Here is a 17,946-nt window from a genome sequence, read left to right as displayed (position 1 = left end):
TTTTAATTTATTTTCGATAGTCTTATTAAAGTATTTTAAAATTTATGCGCGATGCTAGTAGGTAAAAAAATAATAAAATACATATTCATAATGCGAGGTTTCAATGGCTAGAGTTTACATTTGCAATTTCCACCTGTATAGTCAAGGTAAACATGTTTAGCAAAATTAGCTTTTAAACATTTTCTGCTGGTCTCTTTAACAACACCCTTTTTACAAATAATAAGACGTAGAGTTCAATTTTTTTTATCATTTATCAACAAAAAATTATCAATTTAAATGATTGTAATTGTTGTAACGGTACCTAATTGTAAGTAAAAACAAACGAGTCCCAGTACATATAATCGTAACATTTATTATTTGGTGCAGCTGTACATTCTTGTTTGATTTTAAAACAACAATAATATTTTATTATACAATTTGAAATGTCGCAACACAATCATTATCAAAAAGATAAAACTAATTACTTAATTTATATTGCCGCTGTATTAACAAAATAACTAGGAGCCAGCCTATTAATAAAAAAAAGTTTTGTCTGCTGTACAACTAGAATATAGATGCATGTAAATAGAGATCTACAGAAAACAAGTTTGCCATGTAATTTTCTGTTTACTATTACTTGTTTTTTTCTTGCTTTTGAATTTTCAATTTGTATTCATAAATAAACAGTAGAGAAAAATATCTTGCAAACGGTTTAATATTTACGATTAGAATATAGATATTTTGAAATTATCTACAAAAAAAGTGCTGCTTAGTAAATGAAGTTAATTGATGTTATATTATAGGTATTAAATCTTTTATCTTTGATACTAGATACACGTAATTGTGGTCTTTGATATTATTTCGTATATCAGTAATATGTACCCATTATAGATAAATATAGGAACCGCAGAAAAGATACTGAGTTAAAGGTGTGCAAAACGATTTTTTTTACTTAACAGTAATGTTATTAATTACTTTATTAGATGATTGAGATGTTGTATTTAGTCTTCGTTATTGTTGCGGCGTCTTCTACCCGGACCACCTGCGAAGTTAGCTGCAGCTAAGCCCATAAGATGTTTGGCCGCCTGCGATCCTGAGTAGCCCCGACTTAGGCCCAAATCGAGTCCTCTTTTTGAGCTAAACATAATCACTTTTGCTTATTAATAGTTAACATGACAATCTAAATGAGAAACATTTAATGGTTTCAGCTATTGTTCATTCATAATTTTGTTTTTGACTCAATCAGGTAAAAGGATATGTTCTATTCGAATTTTATCCCTTTACCAATAAATTGGTAATAAGTTATTTGTTATTTTGTTAGTTAGAAATGAAACTCATAAAATAATAGTTAGAGAAGTAATATATTAATTTGTAATTAATGTGTAAATTGATTGTCAGTTGGATTGTTTCCTGTTTGCGTAATTAACGGTAGGGCTTGCTTATGCCACCAATACTGCTCTTTTTTTCTTTCCTGGTCCACTCGGTGAATTAGCATAATCAAACGCAAGCCTATGTTGAGCTTCTAAAAATCCAGAACGGCCCCGGTCCATCCCGAAATCTACCATTGCGGCACTTCTTTTTTGCATTAAACTGTAAGTTTTTCGTCAGTCACTAGGCGTTTAGATGTATAACAGTATAAGCGGACAACACTCGAACAATTGCGACAATCGCGTATATTATTAACATAAACACAAAGCACGTTGCTCTTTTAATATTTAAAAAATAAAAATTTTATTCAAGAATCTAAATATTTAAATTTAAAAAAGTTTCGAGAAGCTGTTATGTAGCCACTACCATCAAAAATTGTAGATAACTGTTGTTTTGTTCAGAGAATTTCTTTAATTTTGATTATGTAATAATTTTTTTGAAATGTGCTTGCTTACTGTATTATTTATTATTTAAGTATAATATTGGCTAATAATTACTGAAAAGAACAGTTAAATATCGTATTTTATGCTTAATTTACTCAGGAAGTAACTTCTTTAGTTTAGCTATTCTCTCAGAGAGGGCGCATTAGGCTCCATCCTCTATTAGACCATTGACAAATTCAAACTGTCAAAAAGTTTTAATTTTTCATGTAGCACGTGCGAATGCAAAAAATTGAATAATATCGGTACCGAACGGTGTAATTGCTGTGGAATATTAATTATTAAACGTGATAGTGTATCTCTACAATGTCAATAATTTGGTAAGTTTATTATTTACACTATTAATCTCATTTGGTCTTACACTCCACGCAATTTGCAAAATTCCATACGTAGAAGTGATGCTTGGTCGTAATAAAAAAGGATTGTGTTTAATAAGTATGTAGATAAAATCCGAAACCTCGTTAAGTATACAGTTGTCGATGTTTTGTTTTGGTCATGTTTCACTCCGTCATTAGGTGTCGAAGCAAAAATATCCAATTATGCCTAAATTGTCAGATAGAAGAGGCTTTCATTAATTGGTGCTTGTTTCGCTATGTCGTCTGTAGTGTATTATTTCTTTTTATTTGTTTATGTGAGTCTTTTAAAAAAAGCTTCGCATACCAACACAATTGCCAAATAATATCAAAATTGGGCATTTAAAGTATTTTGACTTACTTTTCTAAGTCCTCTTCGGCAACGAGGGCTTGTCTAAGACGAGCTAAGGTTTGTAATAAGTACTCAGGGTTCCTTTCGAATGACAATTGGGGCGAATAAAATTCAGGACTGAAAAAAATAATGCAAATTCTTTTATAAATATTTTACTTGATTAATTATTAAACGGAGAGAAAAACTTACAATTAAATTAATGACAAACAGTTTTACCTTGGTTGTGGTGCCCCTTCTGCTAGGGTCATGTAGTGTACCACGGCCAGAGCAACTAGTAGGGGTAAAAATGAGATATTCCTTTTTGAAAACATTTCTTTATCTGTAAATGAAAAGCAAATCAGACGTTTCGTCATACCGGAATAACATTTCTGCTATCGAATTAAACTTTATGAATACTTATAAGCGTTTTAAGGGGGAAGTTAGGTACTTGGATTCAATACTTTAATTCGAATTTATTTTCGGTTCTTTGGCCTGGAATAAATACATGCGGGCTTACAACCGACGTATTAAAACGGCTTTGTATCAAAGTCAAACTTTGTCAGGGAACGTTATACATGTTAACTGGGGTAGACATAAAACACCTGTTGTTTGTTAATTCTTAATTTTTTCAAATAATTAAAGAAGAAACGTTATTTCTTTGCAATAAATCGAGCGATATACTAATTTGATTATGATTCTACCGTAGCTGAATGTTGAACGTTGGATGCGAAACGATTTTAAAGAAATCCATTTTTCATTATCCCTGTTAATTAATTATTTTCTAATTCAAAATTGTAGTATACGAATTACATTTGCATTAAGTTGCATAGATGACAGGTACACGTGCATCTGACGATTTATTTATCGGCCAGCTTATGTACAGCGATAAAATCGACCACCTCTGAATATGCTTACAGAATCTACTAGGCTTTGCCCTAGATAAATAAACCACTGATTACTATTTCAACTTTTTCCTTGTCAAAACTGCAATTTGACTGAAGGTATTTTAATGTTGCTAATGATCAATTGCCTGTTTTACATGATATTTTACGTTGAGATTTTCTATTTTGCATTATGATACTGTACTTCCCTTTGAACGAATAGCCCTGTTACCCTGCAGGACCTTCACTATCGGCATTAATTATTGCTATAATTACTTTTGCAAACGCCGACGTAAACGTAATGGGTTTTTGTTGCCATTTATCATGCATCCAGAGACAGGCCTGCAATTGGACTGATAGTGCCGTTTAATAGGTGTACATGTGAACAATAAGGCATTAATTTATTTATTGGTCATTTGCAATATTATACGTACATACGTGCATTATGTAGGTGTTTCCCGTCCGAGCGTTATCTTAAATTGTTTAGCGATTGATCCGAATTATGTGTTACAAGTGGGTATTATTAATTAAATCGGTTCAATTAGACATTCAAAAACATTCATGCACTAGAGGCATGGAGAACATACATTTACATAGTTGTATCTACAAGCATGTTATTAGTCAGGCACATGCATTCGAGTAAGTTGTTGGCCTTTCATGTTGTTTCTTAAACCGACGTTATCGGTGCATCAGTAAGTAGTGTTGTCTGTTGAATACGAGGGGCTGCGGGCGGGTGGCGACGCTCTTTGCTTTTGAAATTAAATTTGAAAGCAGTAGTCTTTGCACTGATCTCCCATACATAAATAAATTTGCGAATTAACAGAACTGACATACTTCCTATATATCAGTAAGATAGTTAGTCAAGTACACGTTAGTATTAATTATCTTCGATTAAATATATATATNNTTTACTTACGTTAGTTAGGTACATATATATATATATATATATATCTAGAGAATGAGAAGGGATGCAATTGTATGATCTCAAATAGATACCAGGATGGATGTGAAAGATAGAAAGAGGATATGATTTGGTTATTTTAGAGACAATTGTTGTTTAGGAAGGTTGTCGTTATTTGAATTGTTTTGTTGATGATAAAGACGTTTGTGTCGGTTGAGAGTTGTAAGTAGGTATGCTGGAAACATCTGGGGAAATTGCGATGGAGCGAAATTTTGTGGAAATTGTGGAGAGTAGGATCCATCGTCACCCCATTGCAATTAACTCTTCGAAAAGATCTCGGTCCGCTGCTCTCCGCTTTGGCGATTTTGTTAAAGCGTTAAAGAGAGAGTAGGGTTTTACCGGCTGGATTACGTTTACGACCTTTGTGGTAGCACTTTCGTTTTCTTCATGGGACCTCTTGAAATAGTTGAACGCATTTGCGTTAGAAATAATGATATCTTACGTAAAAGACGCGTAAACGCGTGCACAGTGAGAGAGCGAAAGCGAAACGTTGTCGGTACATTTTTGTTTTTCTGTTTGTTTTACCACTTGTAATATTTTTTTACCCTGGTCAAAGAGAATTTTCTTTGTCTCTTTGCCGAATATGAGTCAAAGGATAACGATTTAGTTTCAACAAATCCGTGCGAGTTTGAGAAAAAAATAACAGGATTGTAAAGGTGATAATGATTTTTTGTTACGATCTTGTCCACGTTAAGTAGGATGGATAGGGAGGCGAGGGAGGGTTCGTGAACCCATAAATGATAGTAGATTTTTAGATCATAAACCGTTATATTTATAAGGGACATAAAAATAATCCGAACATATCTCGATATGAAAGAGCCAATTAAAAAGAGTGTTTTTACTCTAAAAGTTAAACATTTGACGGTGTAGAAACGATAGCCGAGCTCTGAAACATTCTAATATAAACGCCATTAGAATGACAAAAATCTATCGGTCGTTATTTAAAAAAAAAAAACTGTTTTGAAAAATTTTCAGCGCCCAAAACCAACAAATGAGACATCAAAATCCCCAAATGGTTCTTTGATATTCCGTAAACGATAAAATACGAGTGGTATTTTTAAAACAAAAAAAAAACCTAGTTTTGCACTTGGTTGCGATTAATTGCTTCAGCAACGTTAATGAACTCGGATCAGTTGCAGGAGAGGTAATTTTTGAACGTTCAATTTCAAAGACAACGTTCGGAAAACCTTTTAATTTAAGGACAATACTGCACAGTTTGAAATTAATAAATTTGTCATTGTTAAATAAGGTTGAATGTGTGTATTCTGTACGTTACATTATTCCGGACATTACGAGATAACTTATGTGTGTATGTATGTTCCCTTTTTTATTGGTTTTTTTTGCGATTGTCATTTTGTACCCTCCTTGTTCTCTATATGTCTCTTTTCTGAAAAATTGAATTTGTCAGGTCTTCGAGATGGGCAAATTCAATTTTTTAAAAAGAGAGGTTTCGCGTTTCTTTGCTGCCTACTCTATATTATGTGCAGGAAATGTGATATTGTTGAGATATAATTTAATTCGATTTTTTATTCGAATTTTGCGTTAGTGAATTGTATACTAAAGTGCAATTGTCACATTCTCGCAATATCGTTTTCGTTTGGTAGATATTTTTTTTCCTATCCTATTTTTAACATAAATAATTTGTTTTAACAAGGGTTGGTAATAGCAATTATTAATCACTTATTAATAAACGTTGCTATCACTGAGAGACAGACAATTTAAAATGGGCAAACAGCGGAAGAAACGAGCGAATTCACCACCAGTTTATAAAATCGATATCAAGTGGTAAAAAGTTCTCGTTTAAGATGGTAATATTTCATTCCATTTAATTTCATTTATACAATCGATATTTCGAATTTAAATTACTAATTTTGTCTTTAATTTAAAGTCGTTAGTTAAATGCAGCGAACAACAATTTGTTACCTAGCTTATTAATAAGGATGATTTATATAAATTACGATTTTGTCCACTTATCATAGTACATATTGAACTTATTTAAAAGTCCCGTTAAGCAGTGACAATTTTTGTTTTTTGCAAGTAGACAATTTTCTTGTGGATGGAAAAACGACGTGACATTCTTTTAATGTTATTATGCAAACATTCGAAGATCATTTTTCCTTCAGATCCAAATCCTTTGGTTCGTTGCGCGACAATGAGCGAATTGGCAGAGGAAAATTGAATATTGTTGTAGGTACGTACCTACACAAAATCAATTTGCGTCATTTATTCACGGAGTTCACCGTACCGTGTGATAGGGGATCACCCGATCACTAGTCGATATTGTGCAACGTACATGTATGCATATAATAGTAATAGGTAATAGCGAATAGCAAACAAATGAAAAACAAGAGGAAACTGGCCAATAAATATTGTTCATTTTTATTAGTTTTACAATAAGTAAAATCAATATCAGGTTTATAGAGAATCTCGCGGGTTATCTATGAGCACGTATGCAACATAGGTATACATACAGGGTGTATGTTGGGTTGCATGTACCAGACTAGTTTTGTTTTTGGCTCGAGTTGAATTAAACACGACTCAAAAAAATCCGTATATTAAATTACATTACCTTGTTCGGAATCGCATTTATCTAGATCGGTTCATCATCCCTACAAGCTTTTGGATACCAAATTTTCTTAAAATCGCGAGAATTAAAAAAAACTCACGATTTCGATGAAATTTGGTATACATACGGATTTTAAATTCGATTTCAAAGTCGAATATATACGTATATGCAACCTGGCGCATACTTGCATGTACATCCATGTTACATATGTATCCAGAAATATTACATCATTAGTTATCCAACGACAAATTTTGAAGGAATCATTTAAATCTCATTAAGGAGAAAAGAATTTTTATAGTTTTTCACTTTCCCTAGAGTAGGTAATTTCCGTTTTGGAAACTATTTAAATGTACTGTAGTAGTTAAATCCGTGGGATTTGGGTTCGGAATTTACCCAATGTTAACAATTCAACAACGAGGGCCTTAAACTTCAGTCCAGGGCGGGTTTAAGGAATAATCCTTCCGATTTTACGTTTTGCCGCTATACAGCTTGGTCGTTTATTCCTAAATACCGCACTCGTCCGTACATTTACCAGAACTAACGCTTTAGGTATACTACAATAATTTGGACATTCAAGTTGTTCAATGTTCATTTGTTCATACGGTGAAAATAATATTTCAAAAGGTGTTTTCCTTTTTTGCAACGTAAATACGTACGTTAGAGAAAAAGAACGATTCAAATTGTGGCAGTGTTGATGTAATAGCTTTCGGCAATTTTTTCCTGCTTCCTTTTTACTTTTATGGCTTGTTACGTAATGTGCCCTTTGGTAGCCGGCATCCAGTTAGCAGACTTTTCCCAAAATGTCAATTTTATTAGTCTGCTGTGAAAAAACACATCTCCTAATTACTCACATCCATTTGCCCGTTCGATTAAAAATTGTTTTTTTTTTTTTCTTTTTTGTTAGAAAATTATACGGTAAAGGTTTGTACATTATTACCATTATAATTTCCATTCTGATACGTGTGTAACGGCACTTTATAAAATATTCACCTACTTCGGCTTGATATTGTCGGGAAGCCAGGAGACTTTCGAAACAAGAAGTATTATGCATAATAAATACATGAAATCGACCAAAACTGGGATAAAGAGAACGGGAAGGGGTTTGTGTGTGGGGTGGAGAGGGAAAGGGGAGGTAAGAATATACATAGGTATGTGTTGCTAACATAACTTTTGAAACACACACAAATCTACGCAACATTTTGTTTAAATACATCTACCATAATATACAATGCATGGTTAAATAAGAAAAGTAAATAATAAATTTATAATCATACAATGGAATTTAGAGACTAGGGACCGGGACCACGTTCGGTATTCGGTATTTGCCAATTATCTTGATTTGAACAGCAGTTAGTTAGATGATGGCGATGATTCGAAACGCAAACATAAGGAAAATGTATGGGTTAGGAATAATATTCAGTTTATCTATTTTTGAAAATAAACAAATTGTAGAGCTTTTGATTAATTATACCTGTCCGATTTTCAAAAATTTTCACATTTCTTTCGATTAAAGCTGCTCTCTTCTGTTTGCCTTTTTTTGTTTTTCTTTTATAATGGTAGCACCTATCTGCGAGAAAAATGAACCAGCTTACATCATAAGAAGGGCGACGTCTCTAGATTTATTAACGCAACTCTGTTATAATTCTCATCACGGCACCAGTAAGTCAGAAAGGTCAGCCTTCAAGTCCTCTTTGACCCCACCTGAGGTCTATCTTCGTTCTACGTACATATAATGACATTGTATCCATTTATTGTAGGTATCTAGTTATTAAACGTGACATGGCATACGATTGGCTTTCCTATTTGGCATTTCCTTATTCTATTAGATTTCTTGGCAAAGCTTTCTATTAAAGGGAAACTGCCCCTGTATGTATCAATAATAGTAACAATAACGTTTGTTATTGTTCAATATCAAGTCCATTGAGATTTGTGCTGGTTGTCAGCAAAACTCCAATAAATCGCAATATTTCCCGCTGGATCAGTTTTAGATATAATAAAAAACTTAACTAATCATAAAATAAAATATTGGATAGTAAAAGGGTAACGCTAAAGAAAAACTTTAAACGTCAATGTGTTAGTTATCGATTTATAATCCCTACAGCAGTAAGTTTTATATGTATTTCTGTTTTGATTTGTTTTGGCATAACTTGTAGAAATATTTTAATCTTCAGATGAACTAAATGTGTTTATGAATGAATTTACGAATATCTTGAGAAACACCGTCTTCTTGTTTTTTTAATTATCAATTAATTAAGTCATATTCATGGCAGTTGGCGTAGTAAAATGTAAAANATTACACATACATATATATATATATTTTGAATTGCACTCTAGATAATTTTTCGATGCAATCTGTAATTTGTGTTGTTTTTTTGTAAAAACAAGAGCGTTTTTCAATTTTCTACTCCTTTTTTAAGATGGTAACATCAGAAGCTGACTAATTTATGCAACCTGGTTATGTAATGTGTGTGTTGGGTTGCATATAACCGACTGGTGTTGTTTCTGCCCTGTATCTCAAAATCCATGTATATTTATATAGCTATATAGATACTTATGTACAAACATTGCCCGTTTGATATAGGATATTAAAGAGCTGTTGTTTTATACACGAAAGTTGCGTAAGCTTTAAACAAATATGCGTTACAGATTTTATTAAATTATAATCGCCGGGATAGGCCGTTGAGTTTGCTTTACTTAGTTAGTCCCCTTTTTTTCCCCGATTAATCCAAAATCAATTATCAAATACCTATATTTTACTTTAATTTTGTTTATCCGCCTGTCCGGTGAAAATAATTTCACATCAGACTTTTATCAATTTCTAATTTTAGTTTTATAAGTAGGTACACAATGAATTGGAATTTACTTACGTTAGTTAGGTACATAGACACATACATAAATACGTACACTAAATGTTACATGTATATATATCGGCACTCGTACTCCTTTTATCTTTTTCGAATAACAGTAAAAAGAATATTGTCTTTTGCTCTGTACATGAAGATGTAAATTTTACGTCGTTTTCTACACGGATTATGCCTTCTTGAGGCTTACAGTAACGTTCATGACTCTTTAAAATGGGAAAATTAAACTCCACGTACCTACTAAGATGTGGATGGAATTTCTTTTATTTGCCCATCAACTTCAATAATGTCTTACTTCTTTTATTATTATTATTATTAGTTACTAGTTTTTTCACCACTACAATTTAATCGTATGTAAAACTTAAGGGAGTAATCTTCCAACACAATCTAACTAGTTATCTTCCCGATATTTATAACAAACATCTAACTCACAATTTCGATTAACATTTGTCTATTAATTTTTTCTTATGTTTTACTAAGGATCCTTAGAAGGGAATGTTCTCGTCCGTTATTTTAGATTATTTATCAAATGGGGGAAAACATCGATTATACAATGCTCCCATATTACGTGGTAACACATCTAAATTGTGCATTTATCTAATAAGTATTAAGTTAATAAATCGAAGGAAATGCACAAATTAGATCTGTTCCCACATGATAGAATATTCGTTGTTGTTGTCTCCAAAATAGCGGACGAGGATATTCCCTTTTATGCATAGATCCTTAGTAAAGCATAAAAAGAGGTAGTAGATAAACGTTAATTGAATTTCGACTGTTAATTTAACGTGAGAAGTCATTATGGTTTCCGTTTGTAGGTACTACATACCTGCTGTTATTGGAATATTGTAAATGTAAATTATTTTCCATCGAACGAATGAATTAGTACAGACGTGAGTTATTTACTGTAAATGTCGGGCAGATAACTAGTTAGGTTGTTTTGGGGGTTGGTTGTGGTTTTAAGCTTGCGGCACCAAATTACAATTGTACATTCACATGTACATAACTATAATACATATGTATAGTACACCTATTTGGGAAATAATTTGATTTCGGAATATCTCGGGAGTACGTTTGTATTAGCAATCGTTCAGTATGCATGGACATTGCCACATTTGAAAACAAAATTATTGCTAAAGGAAAAGTCTGTTAATAATTTCCACATACGTATTTCCTTTTTGGTTTACGATTAGACACATTTACACTTAGGATGTTGTAAGTTTTTTTAACGTCTGTGTGTGGAATTTTGGGTTTAAGTGTTTTATTTAGTTCAGTTCCCCATATGTATATCGCTTGATAACGAGATGATTTTCTTATTTTCCGCGTAATGCAAACAGAAAACAAGATGCAAAAATTGGAAAATATTTGCTCTTTATAACTTTGCTTCCATCACTTCTCTCTCAAAACCAAAATGCTACGCCATCGAGTGACTTTTATCCCATTCTGATGCAGGTAAACATTACTTGCGTCAGCAGGGAATGAAAAGTGTACACTACAACATCTTTTGTTTTTATTATCGATATTTTAGCGTTTCATGTACTTTTAGATGTGTGTTATATTCAATTAATTTTATTACATTAAGTCAGACCAGAGGTTTACAAGTAACAATTAATAAAACTACTTTATTCGCCCTGCGATCTGGTAATGATAATGTCTAAAGTCTATTTAGTTACTTAGGAGTAGGAAGAAGAAGTCATTTTCTTGTCTTTGCTTTAGTAACTTAAGGGCCCTTTAGTAGCTCTTTTGTGTACCTACTGAACTGAGGAAAAGGGTAAAGGGCTTCCCTTCTCGTACTTATTTACATATAATTTGAACAACTTGGACGGTAAACAGCGCGCATGGAATATAGAGTAATAATTATAATACATAACATATCTAATGTTAAGTTACTAAGGTATGTAGTAGGAAAACCCATTTTTCCTAGTAATAAACCGTCTGCTTTTATTTTAATTGTTGTAAACCAGAGCTGTAATCAGGGATATTATTACGTCTGGACAGGCTAAGCCTGTTCTAGCCTAAGGATTTCGAAATTTCTGTAGGTAATTTTTGAGGTGAACTTTCTGTGTGTTAACCAGAGACGTGTTAACAAGAATTAACCATCCACAATGACAATTTTATTGGTGTTGTAACATTTATTAGATGTTGGGTTGCCTATATACTATATTACAAATTGCAGTTTAATTGTACGCAGAAAAATAATTATCATTTCTAACTGTGTTTAAATAGAAAAAATATAATGTAATTATGAAAATTCATCGATATACTTCAAAGAAACCGAAATTATAGCTAAAGTATAACGTTTATATTAAATTGTCCCGGCGCCTCCACCAAAATTTTCAATAAAAATTATTGATGATTACTGTTAACGTTTGTGAATCTTCGTAACCATTTAATTTTTGAAATTACTACAATAGTTTACAACAAAAATTAACTGAAGCACTAAGTAAAAGCTAATTTACCAGGTTTGAATAAAAATGTGTAAAGGTTTTCAATCAATTTTACAAGGAGACGTCTTTAAAAATATTACTAAATAATTAATTATTTCTAAGTAATATTAAGTATTTTTTGAGGATAGTATTGAGTTTCATTTGAAAAAGGTATTCTGATGACAAAAAACGTTTTCTAATTTTCTTTGTAATTACATTTGTAAAGTTGTAATTTTTGCTGCATGTTGGGTTGTCTATATACTATATTACAAATTGCTGTTTAATTGTACTTAGACAACTAATTATTATTTCTAACTGTGTTTACACAGATAAAATATAATTTAATCGTGAAAATTTATCGATTTACGTCAATGACACCGAAATTATGCGAACGAAATCGTACAAAAATTCAATCCATCGAGTTACTTTTAAGGAAGTTTAATCGACGATTACAAACTTTGTAATCTTTTTTGCATGTATAATTAACTACTAGTTAATGAAAGTACTGGAAGTTTTGAGTCAGTACGAACTTGTTAGTACGAAAATGGCCAAACATTAAAACGAAGGAGTTCACTATAAACGAAATCAAGGAAAGTTTCGTGAAATATCTAAAGATTTAAACATAGGTGTGGAAAAATTAATGCTTCTGGTTACGAACAAACAATTATGTCTGTTCTCTTATTTTTATAGAGTAGCGTCGTGCTCTGCGTGTGTGAAATCGACAATTACGTGTCTGAAATAGGCCGTTGTCATAATTAAGAAAAGTTTGTTCAGTTCGAGAAGTTTGGAAAATTATATTTACCACGTACGTTTAGTTCTAAAAGCATTTTCATCTTTTCTTCTCTATTTTCTATCGGTTTCCTCACTTACAAAATATTAAAGTTTTTCCCACTTTATTATCACAGAGTTTTTAAAAATTTATCCTCTCGGGCGTCCTACTTTTGTTATAATAAGTAATAGTTAATATAGAACGAGTTTTGATATTGACAATTGTAGAAATGATGGATGTTAAATTAATTAAGTATTGTTAGTTAGTTTTAAAGATTAAAAATCATACTTTTCTATATCTATCGTACCTATCTTTCTTCTATACGTCTGCCTATAAGCGATTTTACGTGATGCACAGGTACATACGTACGAAAAAGAGCTTTCTTCTTCTTTGAAATTTGGGATAGGTGTCAGGTAGCCCTTTTTATATGTAAATTTCTGCGGGGATGCCTTTCAAAAAACGTTTACGGATCTGCCGTTTTTCTGTTCACGTATCTGCATACAACATGTTGGACCTTTGTTACCTTGTTTAAATATTAAATATACAAGTAGGTAGATATATAAAAATATGAAAACGCATGTTTTACAATTAGATCGATTTTCTTGTGTTCTTCGTATGAGTTGGAACTTTTTCTGTTTTTCATTTGCACAATTACTGTGTTAAAGCATTTTCAGTACGTTCATTACAGCGGAGATCATAAAGTATTTTTTATTGCTGTTGTATTATAAAGATCCGCGGGGTGGGTGTGAAGAAATTTAATTTCGTACTATACCAGAAATACAATGTAAATGTAGGTAAATAATAAAAGACATTCGCCCCTAATTACCACAAGTAATTTTTAAAAAACAGATACGTGTTTTGAATATCCGCAAGTTACGTGGGGGGGGTAACGTTCTCCATTTTTATAGGGAAAGGGAATTTCAATTTTCGTTTTACTTTTTATATAATTATTGACAACTGTTTATCTGGCAACAACCTTAAATATTTAATTTTTCATTTCCACACTTCGTCTCTCTTCCCGAAATTAATTTTAACTTTAAAAGCAGTTCGTCTTTATTTAAAAGTGGAAATGTTTTGCCATAAGTATATAAAATAAGTACTGCTAAAGGGTGCATGTGTGTATTGTAACAATGTCGAATACGTTACATTGTTCTTGGTACAGAAAGGGGGTGTTTCAGATGTATATTGCATATACCATTAATTAAGTTTAGCAGTTAACGGACAATTTTCGCAAAGACCCAATAAATTGAATTTACGGTGTTAGACGCATTGCCCGTAAAAAACTACTACAGGAACACAATGAAATTCGTACAAGCTCGATTTGATCGTAATTTAATTTGTAATACATTTTAGGAAGCGTCTCCTCTTACTATCAATGAGTTTATTACTGGATTATTTGCTGATCTGAAGTAAATATAAATCTCTTAATTATGCACAGATCCTACATATATTGTTATAATTAATCATAAATTAGAGTAAAATAGTATGAATGAATAAACGTAGAAAAGGTAATTTGAAAAAGTCACAAGTTATTTACTTGTTAAAAATAGAACAATTNCGTAGTAAAATGTAAAATTTTTGGACTTTATGAAATCAGTTTTGACGTTTTACAAATTAAAATTTATTATAATTACATTCTCGAAGATCCTTTTAATTTCGATGTCGAAAGGACGTCTTGCATAGTAAAACAAGCAAGTAGCTTTTCCATGTAAATTTCTACTAAATTACGAACGGGCACCGGCTTGGTAATTACTCAAACGTCTTTAGTTTCTGTTATCAAAAAGAGTCACTTTTTTTACATAATACGTAATCATTTTAATATCAGTTAGAAATAATATCAATGTATGAATTACAATGTCAAACATAAACATTAGTTTTGAACCATTTGGATGTGTTTTTAAAAAAGGTTTGATGATGATGATGATGATGATCTTGCCCTTTAAAGTTGTATGTATGCGTATATGTACTACTAGGTATAAAATAAGGGAAAGACATTATTAAAAATGGCGTGTGAAATTAAATATTGTAGGATGAGAGTAAACTAAGTGCATTCTTCGGCTGTAATGTAAGTACATAATAAACAATTAAGACCTTCTTTAAACTGACGTCGAGTTAGTGAGCTAGATGGTACTAATCTTCCAGTTTAATAACACAGTTTATAGCGCTAACGCTGTCTTAGATTGAAATCATATTGCACCAGTTTTAACTAATACATACATAGGATTGCAATAGTACGTTATAGATTAGAACATAACCGTTGGTTTTGACTTCCATTCGAAGAATCATTGTATAAATTTAATGCCTACTCCCCTATATACATATATTTTATATATCATATAGATTCGTATAGTTTTAGGGAGGATACAGAAATTTCGGAGACATCTTTATGATGTATATATATGCAACCAATTATACACCCGAATAGAGACACTTAAACCCGCTTACTCTTTTCCAACTGGAGTACACCTAAATTACTGATTTCTAATTAAAAATTCTGATTAACCAAAACATCCTGAATATCGAAACTAGACTATGACACAATCCGATATTTTGATTAAATATTTACTGTAATAGTATGAGAGAGCAGATTACAGCAGTTTGATGAAATTTTACAAAATTTAATGTATTGCTGAAAACCATGTACGACTGTACATGTAATAGAAACCAAAATACTGTCAAAAATAAAAAGTTTCACTACCAAATCGACACTAAATGTATGCATGTAATTCGAAACTGATGGGAACGATACCACTTTTAATAGAAACCTTGAAAAGACATTAGGATCTAATGTCTTCTCTTAACTTTTGATAGACGCATTACCATCTTGTCTGCCAGGAATGGGATAAATTTCCTTATTTTATAATACATTTGTTATTATTATTATTATTATATAAATACGTATGTACGTTTAGTATGAAAATGTTTTGTAAAAATATTTAGAGGGAAAATTATTTCTGTTCTTTAATAGTGAGAAAACTTGGATTGTAATTTTTTTACTAAAAAAATTATTTTATTCTACTGACCGATAAAAAAAGTTAAAAAACATTTAGCTATTCGGTTTCATGCAATATCTACCGTTAAAAAAAGTAACGTTATTGCTAGTATCAACTCACCACGTATTCTTACTCTTTTCTGGCAAAATAATTCACAAATCTTTTCTTGGGGGTTGTATTATGGTTTGCACCCTCGATGGAGTTTTTCGAAAAGCAGCTACGCGAATTTCGCGCTCCCTTTTATATAAGCTTTACGGTGTATGTGTATGCGTGAAAATGTACATATTAGGTGAGCTTTTCCCCCAACTCCTATGCCTTACAACGCGCAGACGTTCTGTTTGCTTTTGCTACACAGAGGGTCTGAATTTTACCATTTTAACCCCCGTCTTTTATTAATCAGATATGTAACTTTAATTATTACCTTTATTAATTAATTATTATTATTATTTTTTGATCTGTCGTGAGGTTAATGAACGAGGACCTTATTTTACGTACATTTTAAATATGCAAAAATCGAATTTAATCTGAATCTTTTAACATAGGTAACGAAAACGTCTTATCAGGAAGGATTAAAAAGAGTTGTAAGTTGTGGTACTTTGTTTTGAAATAGTTTTTGAATTTATTGCGACAGTAGGCATACATTAATTACTTATTTCTATTGATGTAATTTAATCGATGTCTAGGGCATATTTCGTATTGGTCTTAATTTAATGGAGAAAATAGTGAAAAAGTGGGCGAAAACAGATGGAAGAACGTTATAGGCATTCGAATAGCTATCGTATCGGTAAAATGAATTAATTGAAAGCGTGTACATGGTACATGTGTGTGTGGTTTTCGTCACAAATAGATGGCTTTTCGAATAAGGGTTAAATGATAAATACCAGATGGCTTCACTTTTGTAAATTGATCCCAAATGACTATTACACATACATATATATATATATTTTGAATTGCACTCTAGATAATTTTTCGATGCAATCTGTAATTTGTGTTGTTTTTTTGTAAAAACAAGAGCGTTTTTCAATTTTCTACTCCTTTTTTAAGATGGTAACATCAGAAGCTGACTAATTTATGCAACCTGGTTATGTAATGTGTGTGTTGGGTTGCATATAACCGACTGGTGTTGTTTCTGCCCTGTATCTCAAAATCCATGTATATTTATATAGCTATATAGATACTTATGTACAAACATTGCCCGTTTGATATAGGATATTAAAGAGCTGTTGTTTTATACACGAAAGTTGCGTAAGCTTTAAACAAATATGCGTTACAGATTTTATTAAATTATAATCGCCGGGATAGGCCGTTGAGTTTGCTTTACTTAGTTAGTCCCCTTTTTTTCCCCGATTAATCCAAAATCAATTATCAAATACCTATATTTTACTTTAATTTTGTTTATCCGCCTGTCCGGTGAAAATAATTTCACATCAGACTTTTATCAATTTCTAATTTTAGTTTTATAAGTAGGTACACAATGAATTGGAATTTACTTACGTTAGTTAGGTACATAGACACATACATAAATACGTACACTAAATGTTACATGTATATATATCGGCACTCGTACTCCTTTTATCTTTTTCGAATAACAGTAAAAAGAATATTGTCTTTTGCTCTGTACATGAAGATGTAAATTTTACGTCGTTTTCTACACGGATTATGCCTTCTTGAGGCTTACAGTAACGTTCATGACTCTTTAAAATGGGAAAATTAAACTCCACGTACCTACTAAGATGTGGATGGAATTTCTTTTATTTGCCCATCAACTTCAATAATGTCTTACTTCTTTTATTATTATTATTATTAGTTACTAGTTTTTTCACCACTACAATTTAATCGTATGTAAAACTTAAGGGAGTAATCTTCCAACACAATCTAACTAGTTATCTTCCCGATATTTATAACAAACATCTAACTCACAATTTCGATTAACATTTGTCTATTAATTTTTTCTTATGTTT

At 31.7% G+C, this 17,946-nt stretch overlaps 1 protein-coding gene across 2 annotated transcripts; it reads right to left on the bottom strand.

Annotated features, from left to right (window-relative positions):
* Positions 1-10: 10 nt before the first annotated feature.
* On the bottom strand, positions 11-16,218 carry LOC108739089 (diuretic hormone class 2). Of its 2 annotated transcripts, none has more exons than XM_025981655.1 (4): positions 16,106-16,218; positions 2,769-2,871; positions 2,562-2,669; positions 11-1,116 (listed from the first exon to the last, which is right to left on the bottom strand). In XM_025981655.1, exons 2-4 carry the CDS (start codon positions 2,861-2,863, stop codon positions 981-983), a joined length of 339 nt encoding a protein of 112 aa, XP_025837440.1. In that variant the 5' UTR covers positions 2,864-2,871; positions 16,106-16,218; the 3' UTR covers positions 11-980. The 2 variants fall into 2 exon arrangements, with proteins under 2 accessions (XP_025837440.1, XP_025837435.1); XM_025981650.1 differs by lacking the exon at positions 11-1,116 and adding an exon at positions 1,134-1,569 and having other exon boundaries at positions 16,106-16,211.
* Between the last annotated feature and the right edge of the window lie 1,728 nt (positions 16,219-17,946).

The sequence above is a fragment of the Agrilus planipennis genome, unplaced genomic scaffold (genome assembly GCF_000699045.2).
Source record: "Agrilus planipennis isolate EAB-ADULT unplaced genomic scaffold, Apla_2.0 scaffold134, whole genome shotgun sequence".
NCBI lineage: Eukaryota > Metazoa > Arthropoda > Insecta > Coleoptera > Buprestidae > Agrilus > Agrilus planipennis.
The sequence above is the reverse complement of the archived record's forward strand: the minus strand, read 5'-3'. Positions and strand labels throughout refer to the sequence as shown.